General features: G+C 40.4%; 1 protein-coding gene across 1 annotated transcript in view; it reads right to left on the bottom strand.

The window, feature by feature from the left end:
- Positions 1-23,981, bottom strand: part of ank1a (ankyrin 1, erythrocytic a) — a 189,045-nt gene that overhangs the window by 17,418 nt on the left and 147,646 nt on the right. The window contains exons 40-42 of the mRNA XM_056745123.1: positions 13,369-14,014; positions 9,320-9,641; positions 1,153-1,236 (exon numbers count right to left, since the gene is read on the bottom strand). Coding sequence (XP_056601101.1) covers positions 1,153-1,236; positions 9,320-9,641; positions 13,369-14,014 — 1,052 coding nt within the window. The remainder of the gene's footprint in view (positions 1-1,152; positions 1,237-9,319; positions 9,642-13,368; positions 14,015-23,981) is intronic.

Raw genomic sequence — 23,981 nt, 5'->3', positions numbered from 1 at the left:
GGTGCCTAATGTATCAAACTCGATACCCCGCCCTAGCAAGTGGTAAGCGGTGATTTTAGCAGACTTTGAAGCAAGTTAGGAATAAATGCACAATATGTACTTTTTCGCTGCTATAGGTTTCTAAACAATAAAGCATAGGTTAATGATGCTGTGAAGGGGCATGGAATAATGGAATTAGTTGTCCTTACCTCCACTGAGGTATCAATGTAATGAAATAAAGTATTATAACCAGCTAGGGGGTTATGCATGCGGCGCTGTGCAGATCAATCAGCATATCACATTAAAGTCTTGTGAGACCGTACTGCTTCGAAATCGCTTTCACAATACTTAGACATTCACAGGTTGATCTGAAAAGTCCTGCATGAAGTCGAAGATTTGTAGGTATGACCTATGATTAGTAAAAGCGGATGGTGTCCCTCTTTATACAAAGAAGAGGGATATTACACCGGTTAAAAGTGCCAGTTTCTCTGGATTCAAACGTTAAAGATAAAGTAAGTCATATGTAAACAAAATATATAAAACTGTGCAATTAAAGTTAGTTGGTATTTTAAGTAAGTTGATAAATGTTTAAGGGTAACACTTTACAATAAGGTTTTATTTTAGATAATACGAGCTAACAATGAACAATATGGGTTTTAATTATTAATCTTGTGTAATGTTAATCCCAGTATAGTTGTTCTTGTTAGCTCATTGTGCATTACCTAATATTATCTAAACAGTTACAATATCAGACATACAAAAATGTATTGAAACATTTTTAAATTAGGATAAACTAAGATGAATGATTAATGTAGGAATATTGATATGTATATTAGTTAATTCATGGTAACAAATACAAATACCTAAGTGTAAAATGTTACCATGCTATGTCAAATAATTTTTTTTTTTACAGGTAAGTATATTTAAAGTTTTCAATCAACTCAATCCAAAGGCAGCTCATTTACAGGAGAGGAACACTGATGGTAAATTCTGTCTAAACCTCAGCAGATCACTAGGTTTTGAAACAGACTCCATTCCAAATTTCGTAAAGTGTGTTTCATGAATCACATTTGTTTGCTAATCTTAAACAAGATTACTTAAACATCTTCTTGTGGGCCTCTGAGATGGACTTTACATGCTAATGAGTTGGAGATGGATTATGTGATAGCTGACCTTTTTGGTGACAATGTTGCCATGCTCGTCTGTAAACTGCTCCTCGCTTACATTATCTCCTGCGAGATCTTCTGCCTTCTCACCCTGAGTGAAATATGACAAAAGCAAGCTTAATGAGTGACACAGTCCATTATGTACCCCGCATCTAGAATGAAGAATGAAATGATAGAAAAAAAAGTAAAATATGCATGTGTATCTAAAGTTTGAAGGCTAGAAGTACTTCAGATTTATTGTATAAATCCTTCCCGACCCCAGATATATAAATTATTAAAAAATACTTAAAAATTCACTGAGCTAAATAAAATTTCCAACTGTAATTACAAATGCATATTACAATATTTTTACAGGACAATGTCACTTCAACCGCATCCTCCAGACCAATATATTTGAAACTCCAGACATTATAAAGCAGACACCACTACTGCCACTTTTGACATTTCTGTATATTTAAGTTGTAGTGGTAATTACCAAGTTAGTTTTTTTCTACTGGAGCTTTTTGTCAAAATAGTTTCTATTGTTTCCCCCGCCCCCTCTTTGTACCTTCAGAATAACCCTGCGCCGAACCACACGTGTAGTAACACTTTCCTCTTCATCAGCTACCCCTTCATCCTCACCAAGTTCACGATCCAGTTTAGTGTGAATGTAAGAAAGTACAGATCGGACAGAGTTGCTGGCAATATGCAGGACATTTTGACAGCTGATCACCAAAAAGGCTAACAGCACAAAGCTGAAAAGCAACTCAGTCACCACTGCCCACATAGTGTGGTGAATGTGTGTAACAAATGCAAAAAGATACACACTCTACAAAAAAAACCTCAGATTCAGAAATATGAGGATGTTATCTTCCCCGGCTTGCAATCCACTCTTCCACAACTTTCATTTGAAGAAAGCAGGTGATTTTTAACCAAAGCCCAATCCTTTTGCTCTCATTTCCTCCCTCATTCAGCTGTCTTGCGAATGTAGACAGTCCTGTCTTTCTCTGACCTCATTCCAAATTTATCTTCCTTATGCAAGTGTCAAGTTGCACATGTGATCTGTATGCTTTAAATACCAGCAATGTGAGGACTACACTATTATTCTGACTCTGAGTGTGCCAGTGCTCACATGTAGCTGACAAAATTTTACAACTTTATCCAACAAGTATCTTCCTGAGATAAAATTCAATATTAGAGAATTTCACTCAGAAGAAAAGTTTTAATATCAGCTATTGACACACAAGGGATCCTCTATGGGCTGCAAGCAGTATCTTAGTTTCTCAGTTTTATTTTTTAAATCTTTATAGCAGTAGTAATTATAACAAGTCTAAGGATGTGTCATGTATCCAGGTGTATTTCTCTCAACAATTGTTTGTGTATTTTTACAAACCAAGACAATTATGTTGTTGATTAACTCATATTTACTGTAATGTAAAATATTCCTTTATGTTTCGCATACCAGGGAGAAGTAGATAAAGTGATATGTTTAATTTCTAAACACGTAAACAATATTTCAAATAATTCTAATTTAGAAATTATAAACAATGATCTCGGTATCGTTCCTTTCTTCACAATCCATGCGCTCCTTTGCCACACACTTGTTATTGCGGCAGCTGTTTCGATGACTCAATCTATATATGGAAACCATAAGGTTGTGTCCATCTAGGGCAGGGGTGTCCAAAATGTAGCCCACTGGCCAGTCACAGCCAGGCAGTGCATTCCAAACGGGATATATCGCTCTCCGAAGGGCACTTTGGAGTGAAACTAATCATGGTGCCATATTGAAGCGTTGTTCCAAACCGAAGTTGTCATAACTGGGCATTTTAAATGGCCCTTCTGAATGAAGGATTTCAAAGGCTACAACTGATGAACACTGTGCGCCCCCATGATTCTTCGCACACATTCTTTGCATGGTGAAGGCGCCTCCTTAAGCGCACGGGATGATGACGCAGAAGAGCACTTCAAGTGTTTGGTCCCTTACACCCTTTAACCCTTTGAAGCTCTCACTCCAGAGGGTAAACCATTGCCTAAGGGCAGTCTGCCTACAACAGGGGTGTCCAAAGTCAGTCCTGGAGGGCCTGTCCTGCAAAGTTTAGCTTCAACCCTTATCAAACACACCTGAACAGCTAATCAAGGTCTCACAAAGCAGACAAGAAACTTCAAACAGGTGTGTTAAACAAAGTTGGAGCTAAACTCTGCAGGACTGTGGCCCTTCAGGACCGACATTGGACACCCCTGGCCTAAAAGGAAACTTTACTAACATTTTAACTGTAATCACTTCAGGCCAATAGGCTATTTATTCGCTGATTTGCATTTGCTTATGTTGTGTCATGAGATTAAACAGGAAGTAGCCAGTATAAAACAGGTCGTAAGGCAAACCAATCTCTCTTTCTAACCAAACACAAATACATAAATTGCAGAATTGTCTTTGTGAATATACCACTCCAGCATAACTTAAAGGGCCTTGGACACTCATTTTATTATTTATACCAGAGGTTCTCAAAGTCCGTTGTCAATAGCTAAGGTGTTTGTGACATGATTTGTGACCCATTCTAGCAAAACAATTCAGAACAATTTTAGAAAGTGATGCTGTATCCATAACATTAGTGTTAAAGCTCAGTATACTGTAGATCAAATAATGATGTTGCACAACATTAGTGCTTTAAAATGATTAGCTACAATGCATATTTCTATTTAATTCACTTGGCATAATCTCACATTCGATATATTTAATATTAAATAAAAGTGAATGGAAAACCATTGTTGAATATTACAATTAATTTGGGGAAACTAAATTTTATGAGTTGTCAAGGTGGTGTAACCACCATTTAAGGAGCAATTTTGTTAAACTTGTGCAAGAAGACATGTGATGGGAAATTAAATTACAGAGAATAACCCCTGGTGACACTAACTGCTGCATGCAAAGGTTGGGTGAGATTATTAACATTTTAGGGTATTGTCAGATATTCTTAGGTACACATGTCAAATGGTATGGCCTCAGGAATACATAGTTCATCATTATTATAAACATGGATTAACTTAAAATAAATTCATTAAATTCAAAATAAAAAGTCATTTTCAGAAAAGGCTGATATATAAATATTTGGAGGCAAATAAAATCTATGCACTGACAGCATGTTTTCATTGGTACACATCCTTAGTCTGACGTTTTGGAAATACACAAAGCAAAGCAAGAATCAAACATTTTTTTACTTGAAGATACCACGTGAAGTGATTCAACAAATTGTGTTAAATGGCTTCAGGGTGTCCGCGGGGTCTTAAAAAGTCTAAAAAGGTCTTAAATTTAAAAAATCTAAATTTTAGGCCTTAAAAAGTCATACATTTACCAAAGTATTGTGTTCTAGGTCTTGAATAAATTCTAACAGGTCTTAACTTTCATACGGATGTAACGCTTCGTCTAAACGTTCATCAAGCTCCCATTGGATTGCGTGGTGTTGTAGTCCTTTCTTTCGAAAGTGCACATACAATAAGCGATATTAAGACTACAAATGAGACCAACATGCAACTGACTGGCTTTGCTGCCAATCAGCTTCGTGTTATACGGTATCTTTCGAAAAGCACCACGGACACGTAAAACTGATTTTATTGTTCAGCTATGGGGAAGTGTAAATTCAGTAATACGTGGCTTGAAATGGATGAATTTAGGGCTTAGCTAAAGCCCATTGCCAACAACGCCTTCAAAGCCTACTGCTTCATGTGTAAGAAACCAATTAAACTGGGAATGTTGGGTGTGCGAGCGCTGGAGACGCTCTCCAGCGACGTTCCAATCTTTCAGGTAGCTAGTGGCTCGACACTGCTAAGAAGAGATCCAAAAAATCGAGTTGCTTTTGGACCAGAGTCAACTCTCCGAGCGGAGGCTCTGTTGGTTCTTCACACCGTGACTAGACACCAGTCTTATAATGTTATTGAAGAAATTGGAGAATTGTTTCAGATTATATTTCCGGACTCTGACATCGCTAAATCATTCAGGTGTGGGAAAGATAAAACTGCCTACATTACGCGATTTGGCTAGTGGATTTTATTAAGAGAGACTTCATTTCCAAAGTGACGGGATCGTTCGTGTTTATGTTCGACCAAATTTTGAATCTCACCACCAACAAAACAAAACAGCTGGACCTGTATGTACGTTTTTGGGTGGACTGGCAGGTACAGTCAAGATACATGGGTTCCCAGTTCAGGGGGCATGTAACAGCTGAGGATTTAGTGAAACATGTGAAAGTAAAAATTTTTATTTAAGTAAACATTTTAATGTCAAGTTTTAGTGTTTTCGTCAGCAAAGCGATGATTAGAGTGAACTTTTCTGTTGTATTAAGTGGATTATTATTATTTATATTTTCACATCGTTTCTACTCCCCTTTGAACAGTAGGGTGTCTGCTTTACTGTTCCTTATTTGTTACTGTTCTAGGTGGGTATTCTGCATAAAATAATGCGGTTGTGTTTAATAAACCTGATTTTTATAACACCAATAACAGGGAGGAAGTAACCTTGAGCAGATACATGGCTAAAGGGAATTATCTTTTTGCCATAGGCAGAAAAGTATGGTATTAGAATGTTAGGCCTATAACGGATTTCATGAGGCAAAGTAAAAAAATATTTACATGGAAAATAGCTGAGATTATTGTAGTGCACACGCACTCACACTTTGACACAAAATGTTTGTGTCTTTTATTTAGTTTAAAAATACATAATACATTTAATCTGTCATCAGTTCAATTTGAATACATTTATTTGCCAGCAATTTTGTGATTGCGTGATTTTTATGTCGTATTACAGGTCTTACATTTAATTCGTAATGGTCTTAAAAAGGTCTTAAAAAGTCTTAAATTTCACTTGGTGAAACCATGGGCTTACATTGCACTTCTAAATCCTACCTACCAATAAGGGAATGAAAGGTTCAATAGATTATTTGTGCTTAATCAATGGCTAATGTCATGGTGTATTGAATCGAAACTGCTCTTAGTTAGTAAGGCCTAGTCCACACATACTGGTTTTTCTTTCTACGTTTAAAAAATCTGTGTCCACACGAAAACACAAAAACAGGATATAAAGCAGTATCAAAGGCATACTAAACCAACATGTGGCGATATAACTCTAACCATAAAGTGATGGCCCTGTCGGCCAGTCAGAAGCCTGAAATATGACATCAAACAAAGGAGATAGCGGCATGCATTCCAACGTCATACGCCAAATCTCCTTTCTAAAAATCTTCACCCTGGCAGGAGTTTTCAAAAAATCTCAGTGACAGAGTACTGCGTTTGCGTGTGGATGAACGGCCAAACCACACAGAATAAACCTCTTGGTAATGGATGTAACCTCTGTTCCCTGATGGAGGGAACCATATGTTGTGGCGAAACCTGTCTTGTCTACACATCTTGTCTTGAGAACCAATCATCGACTAGTTTTGAAAAGGCCAATGAAATTCTGGGTATAAAAGGGAGATGGTGTGCTGCATTCATTCACCTTTGGGCTGAGGAGCCTGAGAGCCTCTCTCGACTGCTGCAGCGGGCGGCACACGTTGTGGCATGAAGGACACAACGTCTCATTCCCTCCATCAGGGAACAGATGTTACCAGACTTTCCCTTTCTGTCGGTCTCTCGACGTTGTGTCGAACCTATAGATGGGGTTCCTCTGGAAAACGCCAGGGGATAGAAGGAAGTGCCGCAAGGTGGAGGTGCACCTCGGGATGGTCATGGGCTACCAAGGTGGGAACCAATCATTAAGATACATCAGACGGAACCACCCTGCTGGGGGATACTACGTCTGGAGCACTAGGTCTGGTTAGAGCTATACGCTAGATAACTCAGCTGATACCCGGCCTAAGGAGGAAGGGCTGCTCTGCCCAGCCCACCCGCAGGAGGTGCTTAGTGATGGATGGAATGCCTATTATTCACCCAGTAGGGGAAGAAGGGAGGCGGAAATAGCACGTGGACCCACCTAGGAGGGGGACGGTCCTCTCGCATGCGTACGCCCTACCGGTTGCCGGACTTACCTGTTGTGCACGACTTGGGCTGACACCGGTTCTACGTGGAGGGTGTAGAACCTCGCAAAGGTATTAGGCATAGCCCAACCCGAGGTTCTGAAGATATCTACCAGAGAGGTGCCCTGAACCAGTGCCCACAAGGAGGCTACACCCCGGTGGAGTGTGCCCTCACTTCCAGTCGGCGCTGGATCTTAGGACTCCCGTCCATCAGGGAAGGGAGGTAACAGTCGTAGCAGAGACGTTACATTCTGGCTCTTTTAATATCCCTGCCCAAACACTCATATGTTGTCAGACCTAAACAGTTTTAAACAAATGTAAATTTTATAAATGCCCACAAATATTATCTCCTTGTTTATCAAAAACATTTGTAATCAAAGTTATTGATTGAGTGCAGCTATAAAACTTGAGTGCAGCTATAAAACATCAGAGGGGCACTGGCCCTCCCAGCTGAGTCTGGTTTCTCTCTAGGTTTTTTCTCTTATTTATTTATCATTGGAGTTTTGGTTCCTTGCCATTGTGCCATGTTGGCTTGCTCACATGGATACTGCTGTTATTAAATTAGCGTTAGGTTCTGCAAATTCTATTAACATTGCTTTTATTAGGATGATCTCTTCTCTATGGTCTTCTCAATTCTATACACTTAATTTAAATTTACAATAAATTTACATTTGTGCACATGACTTACATTGCATTATTCTATACATTTATACATAGGTATGTGCAATCCCCTGGGATCAAACCCACAACCTTGCGTTGTTAACGCAATGCTCTTCCCACTGAGCTACAGGAAAGCCCTTTTGTGCTTTCTTTTTCTGGTAAAGCTGCTTTTAAACAATGTAACATTAAATTGAATAAAATATTTACAGTGTTTTCTATGTTCAAGCTTCTTGCCATCTGTTGATCTTTACGTTTTATAATAAATACATCTGCTAAGAATTATGACTGTGTATTGGCAAGTGCCTCATAATGAGATAAATATCACAATAGATGGGTCACGATACAATACATTGCTATATATTTCAAAATGATATACATTTATGATATATGGCAATACATTGAATTTGCCATGTTTACTTCCACTTACTTTTGGCCGTTGTGTATGACATGATTTAAAGTAGTAGTAGATCAGGAACAAAATATTGTAATAGTTTGATGAATCAATATGTTTTGCACAGCCCTACTTAGAATGTTAAGGGAAATAGAGAATTTTTATTAAGATGTATTAATACAGGAGAAGTGATTTTAGTAGTGCACAAGTCTGATCAATACTGTGTTCACCTTGTTTTCCCATTGCCTGGACTATTACCTGGTGTTGTTAAAGATCACTTTTGTATTAAGCTTGTTTTTAACTGCTCGTTATTGTAGCACATTGTAGTTTTTGCACTTAAAAGCACAGAGCTAATAGATCACTGTTTCAATATGATGGCCATTCTCATCTTTCAGGCTTTTGTTTTGCAAATCATAAAGTTGTGTTTATCAGTATTCTATTAGTTCTAATCACACATATTTGAACTATGACTCTGAGTTGGTGTGGTAGCATCAGCCTTTGTGTGAAGACCAACAAGCAAAAAGACCTGCGATACTACCTATGCGACTCCACCGAGCAAGGACACCGACAAGGCACTTAAATATAGTACATTCACATTTACCTTGACATTTTCCTTGTCTACTAACAACATATGTTTGCGGATGTGAGTCACAACAACAACAAAAAAAAGCGATCAGGGCTCGATTTGAGGGGGGATGCGAGGGGAGATCTTTTTGAAGAAAATGACCAAAAATTGGAGTTGGTTTTGGGCAAAAGTTACCCTTTACGCCTGTCTCTGGGTTTTGCGAATATTTTTACGCCTGTCTGTGGGTTTTGCAAATGTTAGTGAACAAATAAAAGAGCTTGTGACTAAACTGTGAAACTCTATTGGATCCTCAATCAGTCAGTCAAACATCATAAATCCACCCAGCCTCTTTTATAAACATATAATCATAGTTCATTGCACATATAATTGCATGCAACATTTTTCTGTGATCAAATAGACAAAATAATAAGTATTTTTTGGAATGATCCAAGAAAATCTGGGGGGTTTTCCGATAATTTTATGAAACTGAATATGTGATGTGAGAGGATATATGAATAGAATGGAATTATTTTGTTACATCAAGTTTCAACTGTTTTCCCAAATTCTCTGTTCTTACCTGTTCTCTTAGATGCATGTCCTCCCAGCCTCGAGCTGTTCTGCTTGGGAAGCCAAGTCCTTTTTCAAATAGTTGTGTTCCCTGATAATGCATGTGAATGATCTCAGAATGCCCTGTGTCCCTCACCGGTTCAATTAAGGCTTTCCTGGCTAGGTGAGAATCACAATCCACTGCAGCTCGTACTGATGATATCACCGATTCTATGGCTTGTCTAGGATTGCAGTGTGAAGACCCGATTCTGTTCTGAGTTGGTTCTGGGGCCATGTGCCAACCAGGAACATCCTGGTCCTGGAGGTAAGACAAAAGGGACCCGCCACCTAACCTGAGAAATTTGACAAAATTTAAAGGGGTAAGAATTAAAAGTATTAAAATTAATCAAATTAATAAAAAGCCTCCTTGCTATTTATTATATGGGTATAGTGAAAAGTATCTGGGAAATAAACTCAGATTAGTTTAGAAATATGCGACACGTTCTCACTCCCAACTCGTCACATCGCCTCTCTGCGACGCTTTTCAATATGCAGAGTACCTCTTGGCGTCATTTTTCTGTGAGCAGGGTTCTCCGTTGCTTTCCGTGAAAAACTATTAGCGTCAACACAGGAAAGTGATGGCCAGGCAAATTTGATTTACTGAGTTATGCTATCATTCCAGTTTATGTTTCAATGGGAGCTGACAGCTGGTGTTTATGGACACAGAATTCACAGTATAATGTAATCGCACAGCTTCGGTTCAAAAGGTCTGCAACACGAGTTGTTTGAAATATTTTTATACTGTTTTCGGTCAGTTTGTGCAATAAATCCCTCTGACTGTCTTTTTATTTGGCCTTGTTACATATGGTTGAGAAGTAGTTAGGTTAAGGGTGGGGTTAGGTGTTCCAGAATATCTTTGAAACTACACATATTTATAAAAAAATTATAGTTGGCCTACAAGTCAACTGGGACAAGAACAAGTTCTCCCCTGCACTGAGCACCTCCCTTTTATCTCGTTATGGAACTAGACTCTGTTACCATGAGCAGAGCGCGTCCAGTCAATGCTGTGCTGTCTGACCCTTGTCGGGCAGCAGTCTGCGGTACCACTGAAACATTTTTAAAGGCTACAAGGGCATATTACGTCCTCGACGGCAGTCATGCCGCTCGGTTTGACGCATATGAGACCGCTTCAGCATTGGAGTCGAGTTCCCTGGAGAGCGTGGCACACCAGAATGAGGCGTATTCCCATCACTTCTGGCTCGTCGCACCCTAGCCCCTTGGACAAACGTGTCCTTTCTGGGCTGGAGTCTTAATCGGGCAGGTCTCAGGGCGCGTCATGTGACAACAGATGCCTCCGGGCTTAGCTGGGGTGCTGTGTGCACGAGCATGCAGTTGGATGGGTCCCCGCCTGCAATGGCATATCAATTGTATGGAGTTGCTGGCTGCTTGGCTTTAAGGAGGTTCCTACCTCTCACGGCAGATGTCGCAAGTGGCGTCTCCATTCCCACACATTCCAGTTTATTGGGAGCAGTTCGGGCAGGCGCAGGTGGACCTATTTGCATCCCTGGAAGCCCCCCATTGTCCGCCTTGGTACTCCATGACCGAGGCTCCCCTCGGCAAGGATGCCTTTGCACACAGATGGCTGCGGGAAAAGCTGATGTACACATTCCCCCCACTGAGCCTGTGCAAGGTCAGGGAAGAGCAGCGCCACGTTCTGTTAGTTACGCCCTATCAGCCCAACCAGACTTGGTTCTCAGAGATTACTTTTCTGACGACAACTCCCCCCTGGCTGATTCCCCTGATGGAGGACTTCTTTCTCAGGGGAAGGGCACGGTCTGGCACCCGAGATCTGACTTCTGGAACCTCCACATCTGGCTCCTGAACGGGACGAGGACATCCTGAGTGATCTCCCTTGCGCAGTCGTGAGCACGATCACTCAGGCAAGAGTCCCAACCACAAGGCCACATTAAGCCCACAAGTGACGCCTCTTCTCGCCTTGCTGTTCTTCCCGCAGGCCAGACAGATTTGTGCGATCGGTGTCCTGCTATCCTTCCTTCAGGCAAAGTTAGAGAGCAACCTCTCAATGTGAATGTTGCCGGAATTGCGGCACATCACACACTTTTGGCAGAAAATTCTCTCAGACAGCACGAACTGGTCATCAAGTCCCTGATGGGCGCGAGGAGGGTGAATCCTCCCCGACCGCGCACCGCTCCCTTTTGGGACCTCAATGTGGTCCTGGAAAGGGCCTCATTTGAGCCCCTAGGAGAAGTTGCTCTACCTCATCTCACGATGAAGACGATTCTCCTAGGAGGGTAGGGGATCTGCATGCACTCTCTGTGTCCAAGGAGTGCCTAAAGTTTAAGCCGGGCGACTCCCATGTGTTGCGGGGACCCCAGCCTGGCTACATGCCCGAAGTTCCCACCACTCCCTTCATGGACATGGTGGTGAACTTGCAGTCGCTCCCCCCTGGGGAGGAAGACCCAACCATTACCGTTTTGTGTCCAGTATCCAGCCTGCGCCTCTACTTGGACCGCACGCAGATTTTCAGAAGCTTTGAGCAGCTCTTAGTCTGTTTTGGAGGACAGCAGAAGGGGAGAGCTGTCTCCAAACAGAGATTGGCACACAGGATCGTGGACGCCTTTTTCGTACCGATCCCAAGATCTACAGAGGTGTAGCCTCCTCTTGGGCACTGGCTCAGGGTGTCTCTCTGGAAGACATCTGCAGGTTGGGATATTCCCAAAACTTTCAAGAGAATCTACAACCTCCATGTAGAGCCAGTGTCTTGCACAACAGGTTAGTCAGATAGCCGGCTTGGTGTATGCCTGCAAAGCACCTTCTCTACTTCATCAGGTGAGTCAGTGCGCTATTCCGGCTTCCCTAGTTTCTCCATTGGGTGGGAAGTATAAGCATTTCATCCATCAATTAGCACTTTCGAATTTACAAACCGGAGGAGCAGATGTAGTTCAAGCCCAGTATAGGTGAGTTTCCCTCACGAGGTGAACCGCTATAACTGAGCTAGGGCAGTCCCCTCCTTGGGTAGTCCCGTCTGACGTTTCCTCTCTCTTGGTTCTGCTGTTGGTGTACCTGTGATCTCCCCTCACTTTCTGTGCATCTCTGGATGGGGCCCCGCACCACTACTCCCTGTTTCTTATAGGAACCCCATTCATGTCAATTCGACACAACATCGAGAAAAGGGAAACGGAACGTATTGGTTAGGTATGTAACTCAGTTCCCTGATGGAGGGAACGAGACGTTGTGTCCTTCATGCCAAAACGCTTCGCCGCTGAAGCAGCCCAAAAGCTGGATGAATGGGCACGCCAGCTTCCTTTCATACCCGTATGTACAGGATGGAGACTGGCATGCCATGCCATTCACCAAGTTCATTGGTCTTTTAAAAGTACAATCAGAAATGATAGGTTCTCAAGACCATCCCCATTCTGTCGGTTCGACACAACGTCGAGAGACAGACAGAAAGGGAACTGAGGTTACATTCGTAACCAAGACGAATCAGCCAAAAATCGCACCTGCCTTGCATGTTGAAAAGCGATGCAGTGGGTAGCTGCCTGAACCTCAACATGTGGCGTGTTAAGTCGGGAGTGACAACGTGTTGCCACATGCTAGTTAACAAGAAAGTTGTGTTTTTTTTATTATAAAAAGCACAATAATGAAAAAACATTTCTCAATGGTTTACAATTTATGTGAAGTACAAATACATTCCATGCAATGTCTTTCCATGTACTGTAAACAAAATGCTAAAGGTTATTTTAGAAGGGGGAGTTCCGGCAAATGATTTCTCCTCTGCGCCGCCACGTTGGTCACCAGAACTAGCAACACACCTGTGTCATTTGCTGGAATGTCACCCTCTCCTGCACGTGCGGCAGTAAATAATACTAACAGGACACGGGACTTAATTTTTTGGTAAAATAATAATCCAGAACATAGGTCTCAAAGATAACAGACATGGATTAACGGCATTTAAAATAGACAAAATATTAATCAAAGATCCTTTTTAAGAAATACGTATCAGCTGCGTCTCTATTGGAAAAAAAAAACAGAATCTGTGCATAATAAGAAACTCACCTGTCATCAGTAAGATCTGCTCGTCTTCTTAGCACAGGGGAGTCACTCACTCGAGGAAACATTTGCTGCTGACCTGAAATGAGAGATAGGCTACCTTCTAAGCTTGAGCTGACTACTTCTGCTCCTTCTTGCAACCCTCCACTGGAATTGTCTTTAATGTTGTTGACTTTGTCACCTACAGCCCCTTCCTTCCTCTCCAACCCCTGACCTCTTTCCAGAACATTGATGTTGACCCCTCCACTCAGTCCTGCACCACTGCAATTCAAGTCTGCCCCAATAGATAGATCCTCAAGAAACTCATTGGAATCACTTAATGCTTCCTGACCAGAAAGCCCCGAAGGTCCATTTCCACCAGGTGTCTCACTCCTGGATTGGTCTGGGCTTCTGTTCAGAAGTGCCTCAGAGTCATCAGCATTGCTGCATTCCAGCGAAGAGTCCTCCACAGCTACAACAAAATGACTATTGCCTGAGGGACAAATCTGTACTCCTGACATATCCATTAGAGTGTCTTCTTCAGTGGTGGCGATGGGTGCACAATCCATGCTTGATACCTCCTGCCAGTATGGGTCATTACCCAATGGTGAAGGCAGACTGTACTGCATTGAGGCCGGTGAGACTAGCTCCTCCTGAACCACCAGTCCGTAACCTGAAGGGACACAGAGAGAGGCACACTGATACAGGCCCCTCACTGCGCCCCTCTAAAACAGCTCTGCACACAGGTAACCCCCAAGAAGATGTACTCCATGAGGGGATAAAGTAAGGGAAACAGGTGTGAGCAAACCCAAGTGACTTAGTGTAAAGAAAGTGGGAAATAAAAAATAAATAAACAATATATTAGGTGCAAGACAACTAAAACTGCTGTAAGCCATTCTTCGTAATACCATAGAAAAATGCCTGAGAGATATAACTGAAATGGTCTGCCAAAAAGTTCCAATTGTCTCTCTGATAATCAAAATAAGCCCTAATAAATAAAAGAAGTCCCATCAATATATAATCTGAATAGGATAGTATCTCAACTGTGTTTTGTTCAATAGTGTCAGTAGTAAGCAGCTTAGATGTTTTAAACATACTGTAGTGTGTTTTTTTTCCAGTAAAAACACTTAAAAATAAAGGTTCTAAAAGGGTTCTAACCAGCAATGCCATAGAATAACCATTTTCTTTGTTTTTAAAAGAACCACTGCTTTGTTATCTTTTATAACCCTTTCCACGACGAAGAACATTTTGTGCAACATAAAGGTTATGTGGATGATAAAGGCTTTAATAAAACAATACTAGGCCACGTTCACATAGCACCAGAATACAGTTGTCAGGACAGAGTCCATAAAGGTATTCTTCACCAAACAATGACAATTCTGTCATCATTTACTCACCGTCAGATAGTTCCAAACCTGTATAAATATGTGTGTTCTTCCGGAGATACAGAAAGATATCTGGAAGAATGTCTAATCTGATGCCTCACTGTCTCTTATAGTATTTATTTTCTCTACTATGGCAGTAAATGTGAATGTGATCTGGCATTCTTCCAAATATCTTCCTGTGTGTTCTGCAGAACAAATTAATGAATACAGTTTGAAACAATCTGAGGGTAAGTAAATGATAAAATAATTTTTGGGTGAAGTATCCCTGCAATATTGTTCTCTTCACACGCAGTTGGGTTATTTACGGGAGTGACGACAGCGTTCTACACCTGAACACCTGAACAACTGAACAAAAACCTCTAAAATGCTAATTTAACAGGAATAAAGTCTGATGGATACACACCATTCTCCAAGACTGTTCTTGAGTACTACAAGATTGGTTCTCCTATGGCATTGTTTAGCACCATTTTTTTAAGTTAAGCTGCTTATCTAAAGGTCCCCCTTTGGTGAAAATCAAGCTTTCATGGTTGTTTATGTCTTTGCGGCTATATCTGGAGAAAGTTAATAGAATGGTTTACAGTAGTTTTAAGCCAGCAGCAAGAGCACAGGCAGCAAGTATGCAGTTGTAAAGGACTGTTGCTGCCCCACTGGTTATCAGATGAAACACAGGGTTAAAAAGAAATTTGACTAACCCCAACTATGAAGTAAATAAGCTCTACAGAACTGATGATTTGGGGCAGAGCACCCTGTACATATATACATGCTTTCTTTTTAATGCTCACATTCTTAAAGTCATGGCATTTTGGCTTCCAACAGGCTGAAAATACATGCAGCTAGCAAAGACATCCCATCAATATCAAAAACCACTGTTTTCGTCAAGAATAACAAAACCTTTTATATAGTACATACAGATTTATTAACAATAGAAAAATACATTTATAGGAAAATAATAGGAAAGAATTTTTCCTAATATGAACCTTTTCTTTTTACCTACCCTCATGGGGATCTACATGTATATTACTTAATTTACTTATTAGAACACAAACTTTTTTTGCAGGAAATAAACAGGATTGAACAGGAAATTGTTAATGATTCATAAGGCATAGCCTTCAATTAAAGTATTTAATTTAAATTTGTTTGTGTTCAGCAGAAGAAAGAAAGTCATAAGAAAGCAAGGGATTACATGAGGGTAAGTACATTTTTAGACTGCTCGTTTAATTTATTGCATAATTGTAGCGTTACTAATGAAATATATAAAAATATATTTTTTAATCCTATACATTATGTGCAAAAGACAAACACATTTTACTCAACATATACATCTCTAATGCAAGTGTTTACTGTTTTTAAAGGTAGATTTTTTCCCTAGGTTGATTATCTTTTAAGTAGCACCCTGTGGTTCTATGGCACTATGAAAAACATTGCTGTGTTTATCTCAACATCCTTATCAGTCCACAGCCCACAGAAGACAACCCTAATCTCATACCATTGAGCTAATGGGGGATGGAAAAATCTGTCAGAAACATTGTTTTTGTCATTATTTTAGTAATGTTCAATGAGACTTAGTGACACAAAAAATATCTTTCAAAAGAAACATCATAGAATATCAGTTACACATGCAACTGGATTTCTTAGACTCAAACCAGGCACAGGCTTGCAGTATCGTAAGTTCAAACACCCTGCTGACCTTAATACTCATCAAACTGTATTTTTTCTCCACAAATATCTCTGAAGACTTTCCCTTTTTTTGTCACTGACAAGTTCCAGCAATCAGCTCCACATGAAAAAATACAGTTATATAGGACTACTTTTGTATTTACTATAGTAAACTGTAGTAAAATGTGTTTCTAGCATTAACAGACTAAATATTCAAGTATACTACATTATTTAAAAGAGTTGACGAGTTCCATATAGTTTACAATACACTATAATTTACTACCGTTGACTAAAGTAAACAATAAAGCAGGGATAGGCAAATCCGCCCCTGAAGTGGCCATAGAGATTCTAGCTCCAACACTATTCAAGCACAACTGCATATCATTTCAAAGTAGTCCTGAAGACTATTTTTTTAATTATTCAGGTGTGTTTAATTAGGGTTAAAGGAATTAAAATCATTTCATGTTGACTATTACAAATAACTGAATTTGTGGTAATGATAAATGTTGTGAAGGAATCTGGAGTTCAAAATGTAAAGCAATACAAAAATACAAACAGTACCCAATAAGACAGATATGTCAAACTTACAACATCACCACTCCTATATGTCCTATATAAAAATCCTAAAGTAATCTATTCTCAGTGAACCATAAAGCTGCAAGACGAGTGACATTACAACAGTTGCACAATTTCAGTTTGTGATCTATGATAAGACACTACTGCTTTAATGCATTGCATGTTCTTCACAGCTGAATCTAGATTTTGGTACACTACACCACAACTTTAGCTGGACAACAATATTTAGCTACTGGAATTCCATTATTACTAATGGTTAGATATTCCCCAAACACAATTCTCCAAAATTCTGCTTTCCAGTCATCCTACCACCAGTGACCTCAGCCTTATCCCCTTTCAGCATGTGCAAGCTACCTCTGCACCTGCAAACCAACACTCAATCCCTCAACGGTCAACAAGTAAAGAACAGCCTAACTATTAAAAGTTTTACATGTGTTCTAGACCTACCTGACAATGAACAGGCTGAAAATATGCATGCATACTGTATGCATGGATTAATCAAATACATGCCGCAGAATCTGTCACATCCCTCCTGCTCTCACTCCATAGGTTGCTGACACGGCCTTTAGGACAGGAACTGAAACTTCACACTCTTACCTCAACACACCTATGCATTTCCTTTGACCATTTACATACACTCTGTGCACTACATGTATAAATAGCTTTTAATTTAATGGCCTAATTAACATCCTAAAAACAGTACTTCTGTTTTTATGTTTGCCTTACAATGTGATTTCTTACTGCTATGATAAACCTTGACATGTCTTATTATTGGCTCCTTAGACAAGATGCTAAATGCTATGGATAAAACTGTGTGCTAAATAAATCAATGTATATAGAAATGGAAAATAAGATTATGTAGTCTTTAAGTAGAACTGAAAAGCTATTGTGTATTTTTGTTTGTTTGGGGGCTTTTAATGAAACTGAGGAAGAGTGAGACACAGACATAGACACACCAAAATATGCCAGAATACATTCACTAACAAAGAAAATGCCTACTTGGAGCTAATCTCTTTGAAATAATTAAACAAACATAATTGTTGAATTCATATGTAATATACAAACATGAGAAAAAATATAAGTAATAATAGTATTATTATTAGTTTTAATATATTTTTCTTTGACCAAATAATTAATATAAAGAAAGGTGAAAACATAACAATGGTTTTTCTGTGCTGGTCAATCAAAAAACGACTTTTGTGCTTCATGCACTTTTCCTGTCACATGCCATGCAGTTTTCACTGACAAAATCATGCTAATATATATATGTGTGTGTGTGTGTGTGTGTGTGCACGTGCATGTGCGTATTATAAAGGGCATAACACAAGGAAGATAATAATATAGCATAAAGACTAAATAACAATTTGGTGATAACAAATACTTGCATTTTTACATAGGTATAAGGTAAATGTATAATATAAAGTTCCCTTAACACAAATACCATCTTAATTTTAACTAAATATGTATTGAATATGAAAAAGAATAGTGTCATCAATCAGCACGGTTAGATTTTTTAATAAGCCATGTAAATATATGTTATTCCAGAGCCTTTCAAATGACATTTTTATGTAAAAGAACTCCATGGATATAGCATTCATGTCTTATGCCCTCCTAATACATGCAGACAGGGTCCAAAGTGTATACTTGTCCAGTACCACATGGAAATAAAAATGGCTTTGGTCAGTAAATATAACTAAGATGCTAGCTGGAACTGCGTTAGTTTAAATGGTTTAAATTTTAAGAACTACAATCTTAAGTGACATGGAAAAGACAGACTGACTGTGATTCTCTGATGACTTTTAGATCAAAAAATCAATGAATTTCCATTACTTTTACAGGAATGCATAGGGATATACATGTAGAATTTTGCTAGCACTAAGCTCCCAAAAGTATACGGAGTAAAATAAAAAAATTCTTAACAGTTTTTTAAAGGTGTTGTTTTTCCAACAGATTTTGACAGATTCATTTTGTATATATAACTGCAACTGACCCAATAATTTGTGTTGTATGTCCCCGATTGTCTGTCAAGCAAAGAATAGTTAGATAATTATGGTATCAATTAATGTTATTTATAAAAAAATAATGTTAGTAGTTTCATGGAAATTTTGAAATATTTATTGCTGGTATGGTCAATTCACCTAAAATTGGCAGGTGTGGCTAAAAATAACTTTTGGACCCTGCATGCGGAGACTTTGGAATGAGTTATGTATAAGAAACAACTGCTGTACTAGAGCATGTAAACATAAAAAAAAGTTGAGGGGTGAGAACTTTTTTAGGGTAGGAGACAGAGCAAGAACAAGACACAGGTGGGTAAAAACACCCCATTTCTGTAGGGGAACTAAGCATACAGCTGGTAATGGAGGGGGCTGATCACAGAAAAGAGCAATAACTTTCCTTTTGGAAAGGGGAGTGACTTGGGGGAAAGGGAAAAAAAATTTGAGGACAGAGAGAAAAATGAGGGCCAGAGGTCAACATGATGTCTCTATGAGGCCAAAGGTTAAAGTGGAGGTGCACAGGAGGACAAAAAAGGAGAAGAAGGCTGGGCTGCATGTGACATATCGGGGAAAAACACAAAGCTTGGGAAAAAATATTGACCTTTCCATTTTGCAGAGTATAAGTGAAGATTATTGTTCATATGCATTTTTTTTTCATGGTTTTGATTAAGATAATACTGGTTCATGTTTTAACAAACAGACAATTTTAATTGGGCCTTCATGCGCAGCAAAGACAATATGAAAGTTGAGGCAGTTGAATATGAGAATGTTGAGCCAACAAAATTGTATCTCTCTTAAGAGAAACACATTTTGAGGTGTCCTCTTTTCTTTCCCCTTCCTAGACAGTAAAATTTCATGTCACGTTCATGTCATGTATGGATGAAAGAAAGGTGAGGCATCACCCTATCCATTTTCTCCAGTTTTGATTTACGGGAATATTTGATATTTTATCAAGGAGTTTTCAATGTTAATGAATTTGTTATGACAAAGAAAAGTCTGCCATGACCACCAGACATGTTAAAAACACAATTGTGGCATCCAGATTTCTGAAATGAAAACCAGGAACATTTTGGAGTTTAGTTGTCAAAATATAATACATTTTTCTATTTTTATTTTTGGAAGTTTCATGTTTAATGATTTTGTTCTTCCCAATGGACAGATATCTTATTATCTTGTCTCCTCACATGTCCCGTCTTTTTACTTTCTTTTTTGGCTGATCCTATTTTCCTTTTTGACCCTATTTACTTTGTTAGCACATATTACTAGATTTGTGGTAAGCTATTCATCCGTGTTAAGTCAGAGTAGAAGATACTGGGTGCTAAGGCTAGCTGTTAAAAAACTCAGCACTTATGACTAGTGGTGGCCAGTTTGCGAACAAATCATTCTTCTGAACCGGTTCTTTTTAGTGAACCGGTCATTCCGACTTGACTGAATCGTTCTAAACTGTTAACGTCTCCACTAAGCACTTAATCGCAAATTACTTGAATTACTTTCTGGCGTGTCTGACAGTGCCTCTGACTTAAAATAAACCATTTTATTATACTGTTACTCTAACAGTTCTGAAGTAAAGAGGGGTGAAGAGAGAACTAATGAGCATGAGCAGCTGATACTGAGTGGTTTCAGATCACCAGTACACAATGAACCGAGAGCTGTTGGCGAATGACGTCAATATGTAAGGGCATAAAAGAATCGGTGAACCGGTCTTTTGAACCGGATCATTGAAACGAACTGTCCGAAACATCCGTTTCCTGATACTGTATGCATACAGTATACATATTTAAATTCAAGACTTTAAAGTACAATGCTAATGGGAAGAAGCTTTTCAGTTTACTAGAGCTGCAGCAAATTATCCTGTTCCTTTTCTTGGATGCCCAAATACTCTATGAGAAGGATGAAAATGGTTCTTTAGGAAGGAAGTGGCTCTAAGAGTTCTTCATTAGGCAATTAGTCACGCACCGGTTTCTGTTCTTCCTAATTATGTTCTGTGTTGTATTTGAGCCCTGTGTTTGCCTTTGTTCATTATCCGGTTTTGTTTGGGTTACGTTGTGGGTTTGCACCTGCCTTTTATGTGGATTACATAAATGTGGATTTTATGTGATTACATTTGCATTTAATCATTTAGCAGACGCTTTTATCCAAAGCGACTTACAGGTGGGGTAAGCAATGGAAGCAATTGGGACAGCATAAGGACAACAAAAAGCATAAGTGCAATCAAAAAAAGAAGACTGGTCTCATATAACCTAACACAGTATACGGAGCTAAGTTAGATTTATTTTTTATTTTTATAAAGAGAAGAGAACAAATAGAAGTCAGAACTGATCAGTCAGATGTTGACGGAAGAGATGTGTTTTCAGACGATTCTTAAAGATGGCTACAGAATCTGCAGATCTTGTAGCAGCGGGCAGATCATTCCACATAGGTCATCATTTATTAAAGAACTCCATTTGGATTATACCTGCTACGACGTGCGGTTGTTTTTATATCCGCAATTCCGTGACAAAAAACCAGACTAAAACAGCGAGCTGATATGGTAGCATTTGTTCCTTTTTGAAATTTTTGACCTCTCCCGGATGGTTTCCTCAGCCAGTCAGTCCAGCTGATCATCGCTGCTTCCGTGGAGTGGGTGCTGTAGAGACTATTTCTCTCCGTTTGCCCAGTTGAGGACATCTCCAACCACACTCCCGATTCAGAGTCCAGCCTACCATCACCCAACTGCACGGAGCATGAGCCCGCCGCTACACAAATGCCAGCACGTGAGCCCACAATTGAACCCCAAGGCCTGAGCCTCATGACGCGTTTGACCAGGTGCCTGAGCCGGCAACGCCGTGCATCAACGCGGGAGTCTTGGTGGAGTTCCAGGGCATAGAAGGAGGCCCTGCCCATTCTCCTGTCGCAGAGGGTGAGCTAATACTGGACTCTGACATCATAGACATTGCCAATGATATGGATTACTGACTGTTCCCGGCACCGCTGGTCCCGCCAAGCTCCTCCTTATCTCCGCTGGTCCTGCACAGCTTCTCCCTGTCTCCGCTAGTCCCCCCAGCTCCTTCTCTTCTCTGCTGGTCTCATCCAGCTCTCCTGCATCAGCCAGCATCTCATCGAAAGTCTTTAAGAAGGTCCCTCCCAGACTCCCACACTCTCCCCCTCTCTCTCTCTTCCATCCAATTCCTCAGACCAGGGTCTGCAGGCATCTGGAAACATCTCTGCTCACCCTTTGCACGTGAGCACCATTGGGTCGCATGAGCTTCAGGATCTCCAGCCACCAGCTACCTCGTGGATGGAGTATCCAATGTCTCCGCCTCAAGCCTCCTGGACTCCACCTCGCCACACCGACCCAGCGGCTACACCTTAGCTCCTGGCTTCCTCATTTCCACCACCTGGCTCCTCCTGCTCTGGGCTCCCTGGCTCTTCCCACCGTCCACACAACCCTGTTCCTATGGACTACTCCCTGCTACCGACCCCTTGCCCGCCCCTTGTCCACCACCTGAGCCCCCTCTGTTGGGAGGGTCTGCAGTTCACGCAATTCTGTGACGGGGGAGGGGCACTATTGATTTTCCTGTCTGTCTTTATTTTCCTGTAAAGGTGCTGTTGTTCATGAGCCTTACAGCTTCCAAGCCAGGAAATGATGCTTTCAGATTGAATGCTTTCAGGGGTTCCCATTAGAAAGGTGTTAAGGAAATGAATGGGGATGCCTGCTTTGCAAAGTCTCCTAAAGGGGTGTAACTGCTGCTGTGTTTCAATGATGACTGCTGTGTTGTCAATGGTAGTGGTCAAGTCATGAGAGGAATGAACATCAAGAAACTGGATGCTATTGATCCTCTCAATGGTAGCACTGTCAATCTTGAGAGGTAAGTGATGGTCATTGCCAACCCAACAAAATAATATCACAATATGTTTGTTTTGTCCACGTTGAGGTTGAGGTTGTGAAATATGCACCATGTTGTAAGCTTCTACAATCTGTATCCAGACTTGTTGTTAGAACGGAGATAAGAGCTGTGCGAGTGTAAAGAATACGTTAAAACAGTGAAAAACATAAAAGTTTTTCCTTCGCGTTTCTGAATTGTATTATGCATGCTAGGCCAGTGGATGGTGATGTTGGGCTGTAAAGAAACACTATGTACCTCTGTTGTGATTGGTCGACAGACTTCTGCAGCAGTTTTGCCACACGCACGTCATACCTGTGTTGTTGCTCTACTATTTCCACATTGATTCATAACTGAAGTTATTCTTTTGACGGAAAACAAACTTCCATCCATCCATCCATTTTCTACCGCTTATCCGAACTACCTCGGGTCACGGGGAGCCTGCGCCTATCTCAGGAGTCATTGGGCATCAAGGCAGGATACACCCTGGATGGAGTGCCAACCCATCGCAGGGCACACACACTCACTCATTCACTCACTCACTCACACCCTACAGACAATTTTTTCCAGAGATGCCAATCAACCTACCATGCATGTCTTTGGACCAGGGGAGGAAACCGGAGTACCCGGAGGAAACCCCCGAGGCACGGGGAGAACATGCAAACTCCACACACACAAGTCGGAAGCGGGAATCGAACCCCCAACCCTGGAGGTGTGAGGCGAACGTGCTAACCGGAAAACAAACTTGATTTAGTTTTTTATTAACATATTTGACGTTATTTATTAACATATTTGAATAGCGTGTTTTATTAGATTTAGGGTTTGGGGTCCACAAATATTTAACTGTGATTTTTACTTACAGGCATACACTAAATGATGGCATTGATAATAGCAAACGTGGTGACCATGGGTAGCAACTTAGACTCTAAATTGTGGCTAAGTATAAAGTGGGAGAAGTTGGATCTAGATCCAACCTTGCCCCCTGGATTTTGTGTTCTGCAGTGAGGACCAGCTCACCTTGCTCCTGGAGGGCTACCGTCCAGCAGGCAGACTGCCTTAACAGAAAATTGTGTAATGTGTGATGGGTAATCTCTGATTTTTGCTTCAGACTATGATTCAATCTAGTCGGAGGATATGAAACATGCCACATGGCATGAAGTGTCTAG

This window comes from Triplophysa dalaica, chromosome 4, assembly GCF_015846415.1.
Source record: "Triplophysa dalaica isolate WHDGS20190420 chromosome 4, ASM1584641v1, whole genome shotgun sequence".
Lineage (NCBI taxonomy): Eukaryota > Metazoa > Chordata > Actinopteri > Cypriniformes > Nemacheilidae > Triplophysa > Triplophysa dalaica.
This window is presented reverse-complemented; position numbering and strand designations above follow the sequence as displayed.